Source organism: Primulina tabacum, chromosome 9, assembly GCF_025594145.1.
Source record: "Primulina tabacum isolate GXHZ01 chromosome 9, ASM2559414v2, whole genome shotgun sequence".
Classification (NCBI taxonomy): domain Eukaryota; kingdom Viridiplantae; phylum Streptophyta; class Magnoliopsida; order Lamiales; family Gesneriaceae; genus Primulina; species Primulina tabacum.
In genome coordinates, this window is record NC_134558.1 from 29,709,985 (window position 1) to 29,724,879 (window position 14,895).

Genomic DNA, 14,895 nt, shown 5'->3' on the forward strand with positions numbered 1-14,895 from the left:
TTTTATAGGATATCATTCCAATGGTCGGAAAAGATGAATAACGTAAACCTGTATCGCTTGAATGATGTGTCACTATCAGGTGCAACTATATTAAATGTCCTTCAGCAGACATTTAATGTTCTCTTTTCTTGTGTAGCTTTGAATCTCGTTCGTTGAAGAGTTCTTGTTGAGCATCCTTTTTGTGGCGACTGTTATCTTCAACAGAACTTGAAGGATGTATAAGAAATCTTTCTATTCTGGGATAGTAACATTAATGCAGATCTTTATTGGGACTTGTGCAGGATATGATTGACTTGTAGTAATGCAAAACCATTGAATATCTTGAGCCGGTCAGAGTGAGCAATAAATAGCTCTTTAATGAAACGGTCGAAATATGTCCTGGAACATCCGGTTGGAATTCTTCTAGCGGTTGACGTTCTTCTGCTTTCTGATGGTTGAAGGATAGGTGGTTTGAAGATCAAGTAGTCAAAGACCAAGTGGTTGAAATGATTACTGTCATACAAGGAAGATTGCAACTGTTTCTTAAAAGAGTTAGGTGCTGTTTTGATATTGTCAATCACCAAAACTTTAGGGTAATAATAATTTATTAACATTAAGCCTACTATTTTGAACATGTAGATGTTTTGATTTAGCAATGTTGATGCCATACATTTTATTCCTCAAACACATATTTTTTTCTTGGCTTTGAATGTGGATATTCTGTTCCCAGTTTTTTTTTTCATGAATGTATTATTTTTCTATTATTTGTGATTTGTCATTTTTTTACTCTGATTTATTATTATTTTTGTTAAGGTTAAATCATTGCGCTTAGTGTCGGCAAGTCAACCATTTGGCCGGTGCACATTTTAAATGAATGTCAAAGATTTGAAATGAAAGGATGCGTTCAGACGGAATGTGTTTTATACGCGGTTTCACACCTCGAAATTCTACTATAAATCATTTCAAATCATCCCTTCTTCGAGTTTTCTCTCATCTTATAAGCATTTGAGTGCTTAGTTCTATAATATTTGTAAGGTGTTTTGTTATCCTGTATTAAGAGTGTGTGTTCTATTTGGAAACACAGTGAGTGAGTTGTACACCACAAAATATTATAGTGGAATTCTTTTAATCTTGCTCGTGGTTTTTACCCTAATAATTTTTAGGGGTTTTTCACGTAAATCTCGGTGTACAATTTATTCTTCATTTTCGGGTTTTATTATCTCAAATTTCGTACGTGAGACCAACACTTAGATAGTGACAATTTTTTTTCTTCTTTACGTGGTAGGGATGGAGTTTAGAACAAGTAACAGCAAAGGACATGACAAGGGAAAAAAATAGAGAAGACTAGGCGGGTGTGGACAACAAGAGAGGAAGAAATTCTCTTTCAAGCATTGAAGGCAGCCATGAGTAAAGGCTGGAAGAGAGATAAAGAATTTCGAATTGGTTATTTTTAGTTTTTTAGAAAATGTCATGAAAAAACCTTCCTGAATGCATATCAATTCAAAATTCATGTAATGGAAAAATTCTCATGTTACATTGATAACATTGCTAAGCAAGAACAGAATATGTTGAAATGAAACTGAAAAAATGATTGACGCCACAAATGAAGCATGAGAACCTTTTGAGAAGATATATACGAAAGACAATAAATACCTCATATATTCACTACTTTGTGTCTTTTATATGCATCAAAATATGTAAATTGACCCAAAGTAGGGATGATTAAATTACAAGAAAATTTTAAATCATCCAAATATATGTGATTAATTGTTAATTAATCGGTGAGATTACCACGAGCAATCACATGTTAAATATTGAAACGATGCAAATCAAGGCTATCCTTTTTAAGCTTTTATAGTCTTCATTAAAGTTGGTTTAAAGGTTAGTATCCTTAACAATATCAGTAAGTAGTATTAATGTTTCCATTCCAATTTTATTGTGTATAAATATTATTCTCTCTATCACAATTATATATCACACTTTTTTTTAGAGTAGGTCTCTTTTAAAACGGTTTTACGAATATTTATCTGTGAGACAGGTCAATCATACCGATATTCACAATAAAAAATAATACTCTTAGTATAAAAATTAATACTTTTTCATTGATAACTCAAATAAGAGATCTGTCTTACAAAATACGACCCGTGGACCGTCTCACACAAGTTTACCTTTTTTTATGTCCCAATTATATAGACTTGTACCATATTTAACAATATTTTTCTATTTTTTTATTATTAATATATCTCTATTAACTATTTCTTGAGAAACGTACAACTATTTTTTGAATGAATTAATTAGAAATAAAATAACAAATTTGTATATAAATTTTTTTTTGCAATTATTTTTCTTAAGCACTGTTTTTTTTAAAAAGAATATAATTGGGACGAAATGATATTTACTTTCTTATTCAAATCACTAACCAAACTATCATTTTGGACAACTTTCACATGTCTTCTTTCCTTTTTAGTTGCAAGTTTTTTTTTAATATGTTACATACTTTATGCGTGTGTCAAACTTATAAAAATCTAATGTTAAATTAAATATATTAATTTCTTTCATTATTTTTTTATCCTATTAAAACAGTGATTAAATTAAGGTCAAATAATTTTTTTAGTAAAATTTATTTTTTATGATTTTTTTTTAATTTATGTAAAAACATTGTATAAGGGCATTCGCATCCGTCGGAATTAATCAATGTTAATAACTCTCCATCTCATCAAAAATGATGGGGTCCACGAGCCACATATTCATTACATTAACACTTCCCCGTTATTAACACACACCCACATTCATTTAATTTCAACTTTCATTATTTATGGGTCCCACTGTCCACTTACTCATTTTTTTTTATTTTTAATATTTCAATATCTTTCTAATATTTTTAAAATTTTACAACAAATATTACTAAAAATAAATAGTATTATTATTTTAAAAATAACTTAATTCCAATATTCATTAAAATATTATTAAGAAATGAAAAAAAAGTTGGACTCTTTTATTTAAAATATTATTCAACATAATTTCTTTAATAAAAACACAAAATACAAAGAAAACGAATTACGATAATCGAATATAGCCGTTGGTGCATAATTTTGCCTTTTGAAAATAGCCGTTGGTGATAATTAGCGACGGTTTTTCAAAAACCGTTGCACATAGCGACGTGTGTTAGAAAACCATCGCAAATAGCGACTTTTTTTAAAAAAAACAGACATTTTTCACTTTGCGACGGTTTACGAAAAACCGTCGTAAAGTTGCGATGGTTTACAAAAAACCGTCGCAAATTTCGAAATAACTGCCGTTCATTCTGATGAATTTCTTGGCTGCCATGTCAGCCATGATTATTAATTCTTGCGCCCATATTGGTGGACGAAAATTAATGGGTGTTATTAACACCCATTAACCAATCAACGTGGGTGTCCTAAGTTTATGTATATTGGACGGTGGTAGTGTTTTTTTTTATTTAAAAAAATAGATTGAAATTTCAATTTCGTTTTCCCTCGTTCTAGGCGGTTCTAGGTTTCGTACGTTCTTGGTTCCAATCATTCAATTCCAACGATTCAAATGCCGGGATCCACCGTCTCCACTTCGAATCAAGTATCCACTGCTCGCCGGCGAGCATTAGAGAAAGATTTACTCACGCCCAATACCGATTTGGGAGACACGGATCCCGCGATCCAGACAGACAGCAGAAAAATTCTACAAACCCAATCCCGAAAGTCTAACCCGACGCGGAGGTCATCAAAGCCACGTTGGCTAACCCTGGTAAGCATTGTCACTAAAATCACAGCATTGATGGTTGTTATGGTCGGTTTAATCCAGATGTCTGGATGGTCTGTCTTGAATTCCGGCCACAACACCGAGGGCTTTGAAGTAGTTTTAGGGGATTTTGAGGGGAGGTTCGCGGAGGTGCATAGCTTCGTTAAGACGGTCGTGAAGGCAATGCAGGTGCAGATGGATGCTATTGATCGGAAAATGGAGGATGGCGTTGGTTTGATGAGGAAGGAGTTTGGCCAGAGAGTGGAGAAGAATGAGGAAGAAATGGAGTTGAAGTTGAAGGCTTTGGACGTAAGAAGTGATGCTTTCGAGAAGTTTATTGATGGGTTACGAGCGAAGAGCTTGCTTTCAAAGGAAGAGTTTGATGAGTTCTTCCAGGAGTTCATGAAGAGTAAGGATAATGGGGTAAGTAGTGATGTGGGTTTGGATGAAATCAAGGAGTATGCGAGGGAGATAGTGGAAAAGGAGATTGAGAAGCACGCAGCAGATGGATTGGGGATGTTGGATTATGCATTAGCGTCAGGAGGGGGGAGAGTAATAAAGCATTCTGAAGCATATGGTGTTGGAAAAGTTGGTGGGTTGTTAAATCGAAATAGGGTAGCTACGAGTTCGCAGAAGATGCTTATGCCTAGCTTTGGAGAACCTGGACGATGTTTTCCACTCAAGGGTGGTAATGGATTTGTCGTGATTCGGCTTAGGACTTCCATAGTGCCTGTGGCCGTGACACTAGAACATGTTGCTAAGAGTGTAGCTTATGATAGGTCCAGTGCTCCAAAGAATTGTAGGGTATCTGGATGGTTGGCCGATCAAGAATCGATTGACATGGGATTTGATACCAAAAAGAGGTTCCTACTGATTGAGTTCACTTATGATCTTGCGAAGAGCAATGCTCAAACTTTTAAGGTGTTGGACTCTGTGAAGTCCATGGTTGTCAATACTGTTAGGCTCGATTTTGAATCCAACCATGGGAGTGCTTCTCATACTTGCATTTACCGGTTGAGGGTTCACGGTCTTGAAGTCAAGTCTTTACCATTGCAGGAAATGCAGTCTTGAATCTGCTAGTGAGTAGTGCCTTTTGTTTTGTGATATATCAACTGTGCTTTTTGTTACTGTTGATTGTCTCGTTAGCTTGTTACTCTTGACATGTTTTCGTATTGCAATTTCTTCTCTTGATGTGCTATTGCGGTTTCGTATCTTCTATTACATTGGGTTTTCATCTTTAGCAGAATGCACGAATAATTAGTTAAGACATCAGATGATAAGAGTATCAGGTGTAACACATGGTTTTCATTGAGTATAAACAGAACGTAAACATGGTTGAATGAAAAGGGCAAACACACAAGAAATTTGGAGTATACATCACAAATATGCAGTTCTAGTGGAAACTTGTGATTGTTGCGTGTTCGACTCGTGTTTTAATTCTGCTTTATTAGTTTGTAAAATGAATAACATTTTTTCCCCTTTTTGAACAAATAATGTGTCCATAAATTTGACTTCGATATCAATTATTTTTGAAATCATAAATTGTTAACTTTGATTAATTAAACGGATAATATTATTTTTAATAATTATTTAATGTTTTAGTGATGAACAGATGAACAAGCTTCATATTTTTCTGGTTGATAGAATTAATGAGAAATTACTTTTAGCAGTTTTCGAAGTAAGATATAATGAATTTTGGCAAAAATTTGTGAGAGACGGTCTCATGAGTCGTATTTTGTAAAACATATCTCTTATTTGGGACATCCATGAAAAAGTATTACTTCTTATGTTAAGAGTATTATTTTTTATTGTGAATATCAGTAGGGTTGATCCGGCTCACAGATAAAGACATGAGACTCAATGTTTTTTTTGTTGCTCTTGAAAAATTCTATTATTTCAAATGGCTTTTGGATTTTGGAATGATGTTCGAACATAAGCTGTAGACTGTAGTTATCTGTGAAAAATGTTTCCAATATAATATACTTTTTACAAACTTCTCGTCTGAAAAAAAAAAACCCGTGTTCTTGAAAATAGGTTAAATTTGACATTATTTTTGAGGTTTATCATAGATTTTCAATGAGGTTATTATATTCATCAATTTACTTTTTAACAAATAAATTTGGACGAACGCAACAAAATACAAAAAATTATCAAATATTTGTTTCCGAATTTTTTGGATCAGTATAAAAAAAATAATATTTTTTTATGAGTGATTCAAATAAAATATCTGTATCACAAAATTTGATATATGAAGTTGTGTAAGTTGTAATTTATTTGAGTCGAGGAGCCAAATGGCCACTTGCCTTTTCATGGTATGGAAATTTGAACTAAAATGAGCCATTCTCTTGGAAAAATCCATTAGAATATTGAAGAAAACTTGAAAAATCCTATGTCGTTATTCAATGTCCATAAAAGATACTGATTTGGGTTTTATTCTAGCCAAAAACAATTAAAGTTAGCAAGGAAAATTCAATGAGAATGGATTATCAAGATTTTGTTTCATCGTTGCAATTCAATGTTCATATTATTTATGATTAAATTTTCATCTATTCTTATGGTGAGGGGCTTTCCTATATTAAACCGAAAGTTGACTGAGAACAAATAACTCGCATTTACTTATGACAAAAACTTGTGTGAGACGGTTTCACCGGTCATATTTTGTAAGACATATCTCTCATTTGAGTTATCCATGAAAAAGTATTATTTTTTATGCTAAGAATATTATTTTTTATTGTGAATATCGGTAGAGTGACCCGTCTCACATATAAAGATTCGTGAGATCGTCTCACAAGAGACCTACTCTTTACTTATTTAACAAAAATAACTCTCATTTACTCACACATGTATCTGATTCTGGATTTGGAGGACTTTTTGGAGGATCTAAGAACGAATTGCAAATTTATTTGATAACAAAAAATAGAATATAATTTTTTAAATAACGAGTTTGATTCCTTTCTTAAGTCAGTCAACTAGAATTATGGAAAATTTTATTGAAAATTTGTAGTAATTTTAGGTCCGAACTTAATAATCGTATTTATTACAGGCTAGAAAACACTTTCGCAATATTTTGGATTGTGGGATTATTTAAAATTCATAGCTTATAAATTAATATTGCATCGATTTATGATATTCATCGAATTTAAAAAGTAAAGTCGTTTAGATTAATAGATAAAGACGAAATCAAATTGTGTGGTCAATCAAGTGACGTGAAAATGTTGGATTCCTTCCATTGTTTTTAATATATTTTATGGAAAAAATCACTTAGAAATCCACTAAGGTAATTTAGCATATTTATATCTTATCTATAATTACCATATCCTAATAATTTTTCTTATCTATATTTTTAAAATTTAAATTACATATAATATAAAAACTATTATTAAAAATTTAATTATAATACACAAAATCATTCAAAGTGACACTACAAAAAAATCAGGTATTAGCGACGGTTTAATCAAACTTTGAAATCATTATATACAATATTGCGACGGTTTAAACAAAAACCGTTGCAAATGTTTGCGACGATTTGCGACGGTTTTATCAAAACCGTTGCAAATGTTAGCGACAGTTTATAAAACGTCGTTGATTAACGACAGTTTAATCAAACTGTGAAATCATTAAATACAATAATTCTTGCACTTAAATAAATTCAAGAATTCAATCAAATAATAATAATCAAATCATAAGTTCAAACAATAAACCCCTAAAATCGATAACAACAATTTAGTTTATTATTATAACGAATAGAATATGTTTAAAAATGTTTCTCGACAATTCAAACATTATTAATTAAAAAATAAAGAAAAAATTTAAAATTAAGAATAAACTTTCGAATTCAAACAAAATCCCTTAGATATGTGTCGGCTACCTCTTCCATTCCTTCAAATGCAAGACTCATAATGCTCGATAAAAATAATATGGGTCAATATCCTCTAATCATCATTGAGTTGAATTAGTTCGGATTTATTGAACTGACAGCCCAACTTGAAGACCTGGACAACCTACTGTTGGTCTCACTTGCGATAATTTGAGATAATAAACTCGAAAATAAAGAATAAACTGGACACCGAGATTTACGTGGAAAATCCTTAAAAATTATTAGGGTAAAAACCACGAGCAACATGAAAAGAATTCAACTATAATATTTTACGGTGTACAACCACTCACTGTGTTTCCAAAGAGAACACACACTCTCTTAATACAGGAGAACAAAACACCTCACAAATATTATAGAACTAAGCACTCAAATGCTTATAAGATGCGAGAAAACTCGAAGAATGGATGATTTCATAATGAAGAGGTGAGCTCTATTTATAGAGCCCATGTCAGTGTGAAAAAGCGTATAAAAACGCGTTTTCTCTTCTATTTGAAATTTCCACGAAGCTTCTGCCAACCACTTTCTTTGACTGGATGAGCCGACACTTTCTTTGACTGGATGAGCCGACATTTCTCCCACTTGGAGATTTGATTGAGAATTAAACACATCTCCACACATCCTTTCAATCTTGTCATTCCCTGCTGCTTACGTTTTCGCTAGACCACTTGAGGATATACACCAGTCAAACTTATCAGTGTTCACTGGCTTGGTCAGAAAATCAGCTATGTTGTCCTTCGTATGGATCTTCTGCATATCCACGCTTCCTTCTTCTACTACTTCTCGCACAAATGAAATTGGACTTCAATGTGTTTAGTCCTGGAATGAAAGACTGGATTCATTGCGATGTGCAAGGCACTCTGACTATCACAAATCAAAGGAACATTATCTTGTTTGTGTCCGATCTCCTCCAATAACTTTGTAATCTATATTGCCTCTTTGCAAGCTTGAGTAGCTGTCATGTCTTCTGCCTCCGTTCTAGATAACGCCACAACTGTCTGCAGTTTTGAAACCCAGCTTACTGCTTCCCCTGCAAGTGTAAACTCATAACCAGTAGTAGATTTTCTCTTATCAGGATTACCCGCATAATCTGAATCGACATAGCCTCTTAGTGTAAAATCTGATCCTCCATAACATAATGCAGCATTTGAGGTACCCTTAATGTATCTAAAGATCCTCATAATAGTGCTGCAATGCTCGCGTCCAAGATTCGTCATATACCGACTAACTGCTCCCACTGCTTGAGCCATGTCTGGTCTTATACAGATCATAGCGAACATCAAACTTTCCACTGCTGATGCATATGGTACTCGAGAAATTTTCATCCACTCTGCTTCACTGCTAGGACACATCTTGGAGGATAACTTGAAGTTAACAGGAAGAGGGTTCGATATTGTCTTACCATCTTGTATGTTGAAACGTTGCAAGACTTTATTCAAATAATTTTTCTGGGAAATCCAAATCTTTCTGTTACTTCTATCTCGGTGAAATTGCATCCTAAAAATCTTGTTTGCTGGTCCCAAGTTCTTCATATCAAATTCCCTAGCCAACTGTGCCTTCAATCCTTGGACCTGATCTTGGTTGGGGCCTGCTACCAACATGTCGTCCACATACAACAGTAAAATAATATAATCATCACCAGAACTCTTGAAATATGTACAAGGGTCTGCACTCAGTCTGTTGTATTCAGGTCTCATGATATAGGAATCAAATCTCTTGTACCAACACCTCGGTGCCTGTTTGAGACCGTACAGAGATTTTTTCAACCTGCAAACCAAGTTCTCTTTGCCTTTTTCCGCAAAACCTTCTGGTTGGAGCATATATATTTCTTCTTCAAGATCTGCATGAAAAAAAATTCCGTTTTTACATCTAGCTGTTCTAGATGTAGGTCAAACACCGCACACAATTCCAACACTACTCTGACTGTTGTAAGCCGAACCACAGGAGAAAATATCTCATTGAAGTCAATGCTTTCTTTCTGAGCATACCCTTTTACTACTAATCTAGCACGATACCGCTCCACTTGGTTATTGCTATCACGCTTGATCTTATAGACCCATCTGTTTCCAATGGCTTTCTTTCCTCGTGGTAGTGTAACAAGATCCCAAGTTTTATTCCTGTCTAATGTCTCCAACTCTTCTTGCATTGCTATCATCCACAAGGATACATCCGAGCTTTGAGTAGCCTCGTGGAAACTCGATGGCTCACCATCCTCTGATAATAAACAATATGCAATGTTACTTTCAGTGACATAATCTGAAAGCCAACCTGGTGGTCTTCTGTCTCGAGTTGACTAGCCTCACATTGGAAACCTCAGACTCAACATGTTCTTGTTCTTCGTGCTCTGGTAATGCTTCACAAGAAACTTGACCTTCGTCCGTCTTATTTTCCACCTATAATATAGTAGTTTCTGAATTCAATATGCCTTTGTCTCCCTTTACTTTATCTTCCTCGAAGATAACATCCCTGCTGATGACAAGCTTGTGAACAGTAGAATCCCACAAGCGAAACTCCTTTACTCCATCAGCATAACCCAAGAAGATACATTTTCTGGATTTCGAATTCAACTTCGATCTTTCTTGCTCATTGTACAGAACGTACACACGACTTCCAAATGTATGTAAATGAGAATAATCTGTTGGCTTCCCAGTCCACATCTCCATCGGAGTCTTTAGATCAATTGCCACTGAAGGAGAACGATTGATAATATAACAAGCGGTTTTGACTGCTTTCTGCCCAAAATTACTTTTCTAGACCTGCAGTCCTCAACATAGCTCTTGTTCTGTCCAACAAGGTTTTGTTCATCCGCTCCGTCCACTCCATTCTGTTGAGGTGTGTAATCCATCGTAAACTGTCTTTTGATGCCCTCATGTTGAAAATATGAATCAAATTCGTCACTGATATATTCTCCTTCATTGTCAGTCCTCAAACACTTGATTTTCTTTTCAAAATCAAGTTCAACCCGCGCTTTGAAATCTTTGAAAACTTGAAAAACATCTGATTTCTTCTTGATTGGATACACTCAACATCTCCTAGAGAAATCATCAATGAACAAGACAAAGTATCTCGCTCCTCCTAGGGATACAACCGCTGCTTGCCAAACATCCGAATGAATCAGCTCCAATATGCTTTTGATCCTGGAAGTAGAAGTGCCAAACTTTAATCTGTGTTGTTTACTGGTAACACAGTGCTCACAAAAGGGTAGTGACACTTTTGTAAGTCCTGGCAGCAGCTTCCGTCCTGAGAGAATTTTCAACCCTCGTTCTGACATATGCCCGAGCTTTCTATGCTATAACACTGTTAATTTTTCTCCAGAACCAATTGATGCAACAGCTAGTTCTGCATCTTTGTGTGTTTCTTCCAAAAGTACATACAGATTTGCAGCAACTTTTTCCGCCTTTATAACCACAAGCGCACCCTTCACAATTTTCATGATCCCGTTCTCGATACGAGTTTTGCACCCGATGTCATCCAATTGCCCCAAGGACAAAAGATTTTTCTTCAGTCCCTTCACATGTCGTACCTCCTGTATGAAGCGAATGGTGACATCAAACATTTTAATTTTGATAGTACCGACCCCAGCGATTTTCATGACATGATCATTTCCCATGAATACAGATCCTCCTGAGACTGGTTCATAATGATCAAACCATTCTCTCCAAGACGTCATGTGCCACGTCGCACCTGAATCCATAATCCATATGTCACAAAATTTGTGCCTACCTTCTGCAACTGTTGCCGCTTCGCTGAATAATATTTCACCACTGCCTGAAGTACTGGCCACATTTCATTGAGAACTTTTATCGATACTCGTACACTCTTTCTTGAAGTGCCCTTTACCGCCATATTTAAAGTAGTAAATATTTTTTTTCTTAATTCTTGACTTTGATCTACCTCGTCTTTGGCTTCCACTGGAGTCACGGTCCATAAATCTTCCTCTTATCATCGGTAAAGCCTCTGCCTGCTTCGAAGTTACCAACCTATCTTCCTTATTCTTGCGCCGACTTTCTTCTCCGAGAACCGCAGTTAAGACATCGTCGAATCTTAGAAAGCTCATAAGAATATTGTTGGTAATGTTGATGATAAGTTAATCATATGAATCTGATAGACTTTGAAGTAGAAGCTCCGCACGTTCATTTTCCTCCTATTTTATGCCCCATGGAAGTGAGTTGGGCAAATAGAGTATTTAGTGTGTTGATATTGTCGGTCAATGAATGAGGATTCCGCCATCCGAAGAGTATAAAGCCTTCTCTTTAGGAAAATCATGTTGTGTAGCGACTTGACCTCGTACATCTTTGTCAGAGTATCCCAGGTAACTTTGGCTGTTTTTATCTCAGAGATACTTGACAGTACTTCATCTGCAATAGCCAAGTGTAAACTGCCAACGGCATTATCATTCATCTCATTCCACTTTTCATCATCTGTAATCTCTACCGGTCTATCTCCAATAGCCGTCAAGCAATTCTCCTTTCTTAAAACTGCTTGTATCTTTATTTTTCACAGCATAAAATTGCTTCCATTGAACTTTGTTATATCGTACCTGCCCGCCATTATGTCTACAACAATTTTAGTATACTGGAAAAAATAATCCAGCCTTAAATAAAAAATCTCAAAAAATCTTTTCTGATGTGGAAGATCAGTCTAGGCTGCAATCACAGAGCATACTCATAATTTTAAAAAATTTTAAACCAAGGCTCTGATACCTCTTGTTGGTCCCACTTGCGGTAATTTGAGATAATAAACTCGAAAATAAAGAATAAACTGGACACCGAGATTTACGTAGAAAACCCCTAAAAATTATTAGGGTAAAAATCACGAGCAAGATGAAAAGAATTCCACTATAATATTTTACGGTGTACAACCACTTACTGTGTTTTCAAATAGAACACACACTCTCTTAATACATGAGAACAAAACACCTCACAAATATTATAGAACTAAGCACTCAAATGCTTATAAGACGAGAGAATTCTCGAAGAAATGATGATTTCAGAATGAAGGGGGAGCTCTATTTATAGAGCCCCTGTCAGTGTGAAAACACGTATAAAAACGCATTTTCTCTTCTATTTGAAATTTCCACGAAGCTTCTGCCAACCACTTTCTTTGACTGGATGAGCCGACACCTACTCTCCTGAAACCTAAAAATGAACGTTAGAAAAAGATTGAAGGTGAGCTCCGAATATCTCATCTGACGCTCAAGTCAGATAATGAAAATTATACGATGAAGTGAATACAAGATACGTTAGTTTTTTTAACCATAAACCAACATGATATTGGTAGAGAGAGCATAATCCTAATACCATCAAAACTTGGGGGTCAATGCCCAAGATTGGGAATTGATCCCCTTAATTCGAGTAAGTCCACTGCCCTATGAGATACCTCTGCATCGGGTCGAATATTAATTTTCTCCCTTGTTAAGAGATCACCCTCCTTGGAGTTCGGCCAAACAGGCACTTATTGACCGTTGGACAAATCCTTTTCAAGAATTGGTAGTTTTATGTAGGGGTGGGTACGGTACGGTATACCGTACCGTAAATATCGGTATGGAATTTTCCATACCGATACCGATACCGGAAATTCGGTATACCGCACATTCAGTATACCGAATTTTCGATATGAAAAAAGTTCATATCGGATACCGTACCGACACCGAAAATTTTGTCGGTATATCGGAAAAATGTCGGTATACCGACCGACATTTTTCCGGCATATCGAACTTAAATTTTAAAAATATTAATAATAATAAATTATACTGAAATACCGGGAAAAAAAATTCCGTACCGATACCGATACCGAAAATTTCGGTACGGAACCGAAATTTTCGGTATATCGCTTTTTTCGGTAATTTCGGTATTTTTTCGGTACGATTTTTCGATATTTCGATATTTTTTCCCACCCCTAGTTTTATGTGCCGAATATTGATGACTTAAGAATCACTCTCGCATGGCTACAAATATTATACATCAAGCCAGATCGATAAAGATTCTTATTCTCGTTAAGAGAATAGAATACATTGAACCTCATTCGCAAATTGACATACCATCACTTCTAGTAAGATCTCTTGTTGACTTGAGACGCGTACCTTATTTCCTTAACAGAGATAGGACCTTAGCCTCCTTTGGGCTATCTTTGAGCTATGATACCTTATCCTAGATGCAGTTCACCTTTCCTTTTATTTTTGGACCCCTCGGAGTGGTTTCTGAGCTGACTGTCCCGCACCCCCTTCATTCAGGCCGAGTCCTTAAACTTTGGCTTCTTTGGTTTATTGGGATTGAATCTCTTGGGTCAAGGTTCATTGGGCTTGACTGTGAAGATCTTGAAAATCAACATGGTTTAGTGGCATAAAATGTGGCTTAGTGGATGAATAATCATGAGATCATGGTTTAAGGGACATGATTTCATGGAGTTGTGGCTTAGTGAATGAACAATCATGAGATCATGGTATGTGATGGGGTGCTTTACCAACCCTATAAATAGTGGCCAAATGCTAGAGAAATCACATCATAAACCTACTCCAAGTTGCTATCAATTTTCGAGTACAAAAATTCTGCTCAAATTCAGAAAATTTTGCTCATTATTTTAAACATCTGAATCCGATCTCCACGTTTAAGATACACCTACAAGTGTTTTGAGCAACATATTCAAATTTCATATCGATCCAACGTTCAATTAGGTGCAAACATTTTTTCAAGGTGACTGGTTTTTGGTGTCAAACTCCAAATTGTTTATTTCAAGATTTTCAGAACAATTTCTCAGGTAAGTTGTTTTTTGTTATACTTTTATGTGCACTTGTATTTCATAAATCTACTATTTTCTATATGTAAAATGACATATGCTTGTTTTTCATAAGTGTGTCCATGTTTGTACAAAAATAAGTACGTATGTTTTGAAATTCGATCAATATGTTATTTCTTCGGTTTGTTAAATGATATTTGAAAGCATATTTGAGGAAATTATTTTTGAAGGAACTGTTATAATTCATATTAAAAATGATCAGGAAATTCCGATGTTTTCTTTGATTTGATATGGCCCTGATGCGGTGGGATATAATAATCGATACTATGGCCTTGCCCCTTTAGAGGATATAACTTAGGGAACTGATCAGTTGGTCATGTAAAATAAGATGATTATCAGTGTCATTTGTTTGAATTGATATAATATGATTTGAACATACTATCTGTCTTCGAATAATATACACATTGGTTATCAACTATTATCGATTGACCCTTATTTACTGAGTATTTGTCCAAATACTCATCATTTACTTCTTCCCCTCAGATAAGAAC

General features: G+C 35.0%; 1 protein-coding gene across 1 annotated transcript; it reads left to right on the top strand.

Annotated features, from left to right (window-relative positions):
- The first annotated feature begins 3,456 nt into the window (after positions 1-3,456).
- On the top strand, positions 3,457-4,975 carry LOC142555137 (SUN domain-containing protein 2-like). Its single transcript, XM_075665838.1, has one exon. It carries the CDS (start codon positions 3,541-3,543, stop codon positions 4,804-4,806), a length of 1,266 nt encoding a protein of 421 aa, XP_075521953.1. The 5' UTR covers positions 3,457-3,540; the 3' UTR covers positions 4,807-4,975.
- Positions 4,976-14,895: the final 9,920 nt, after the last annotated feature.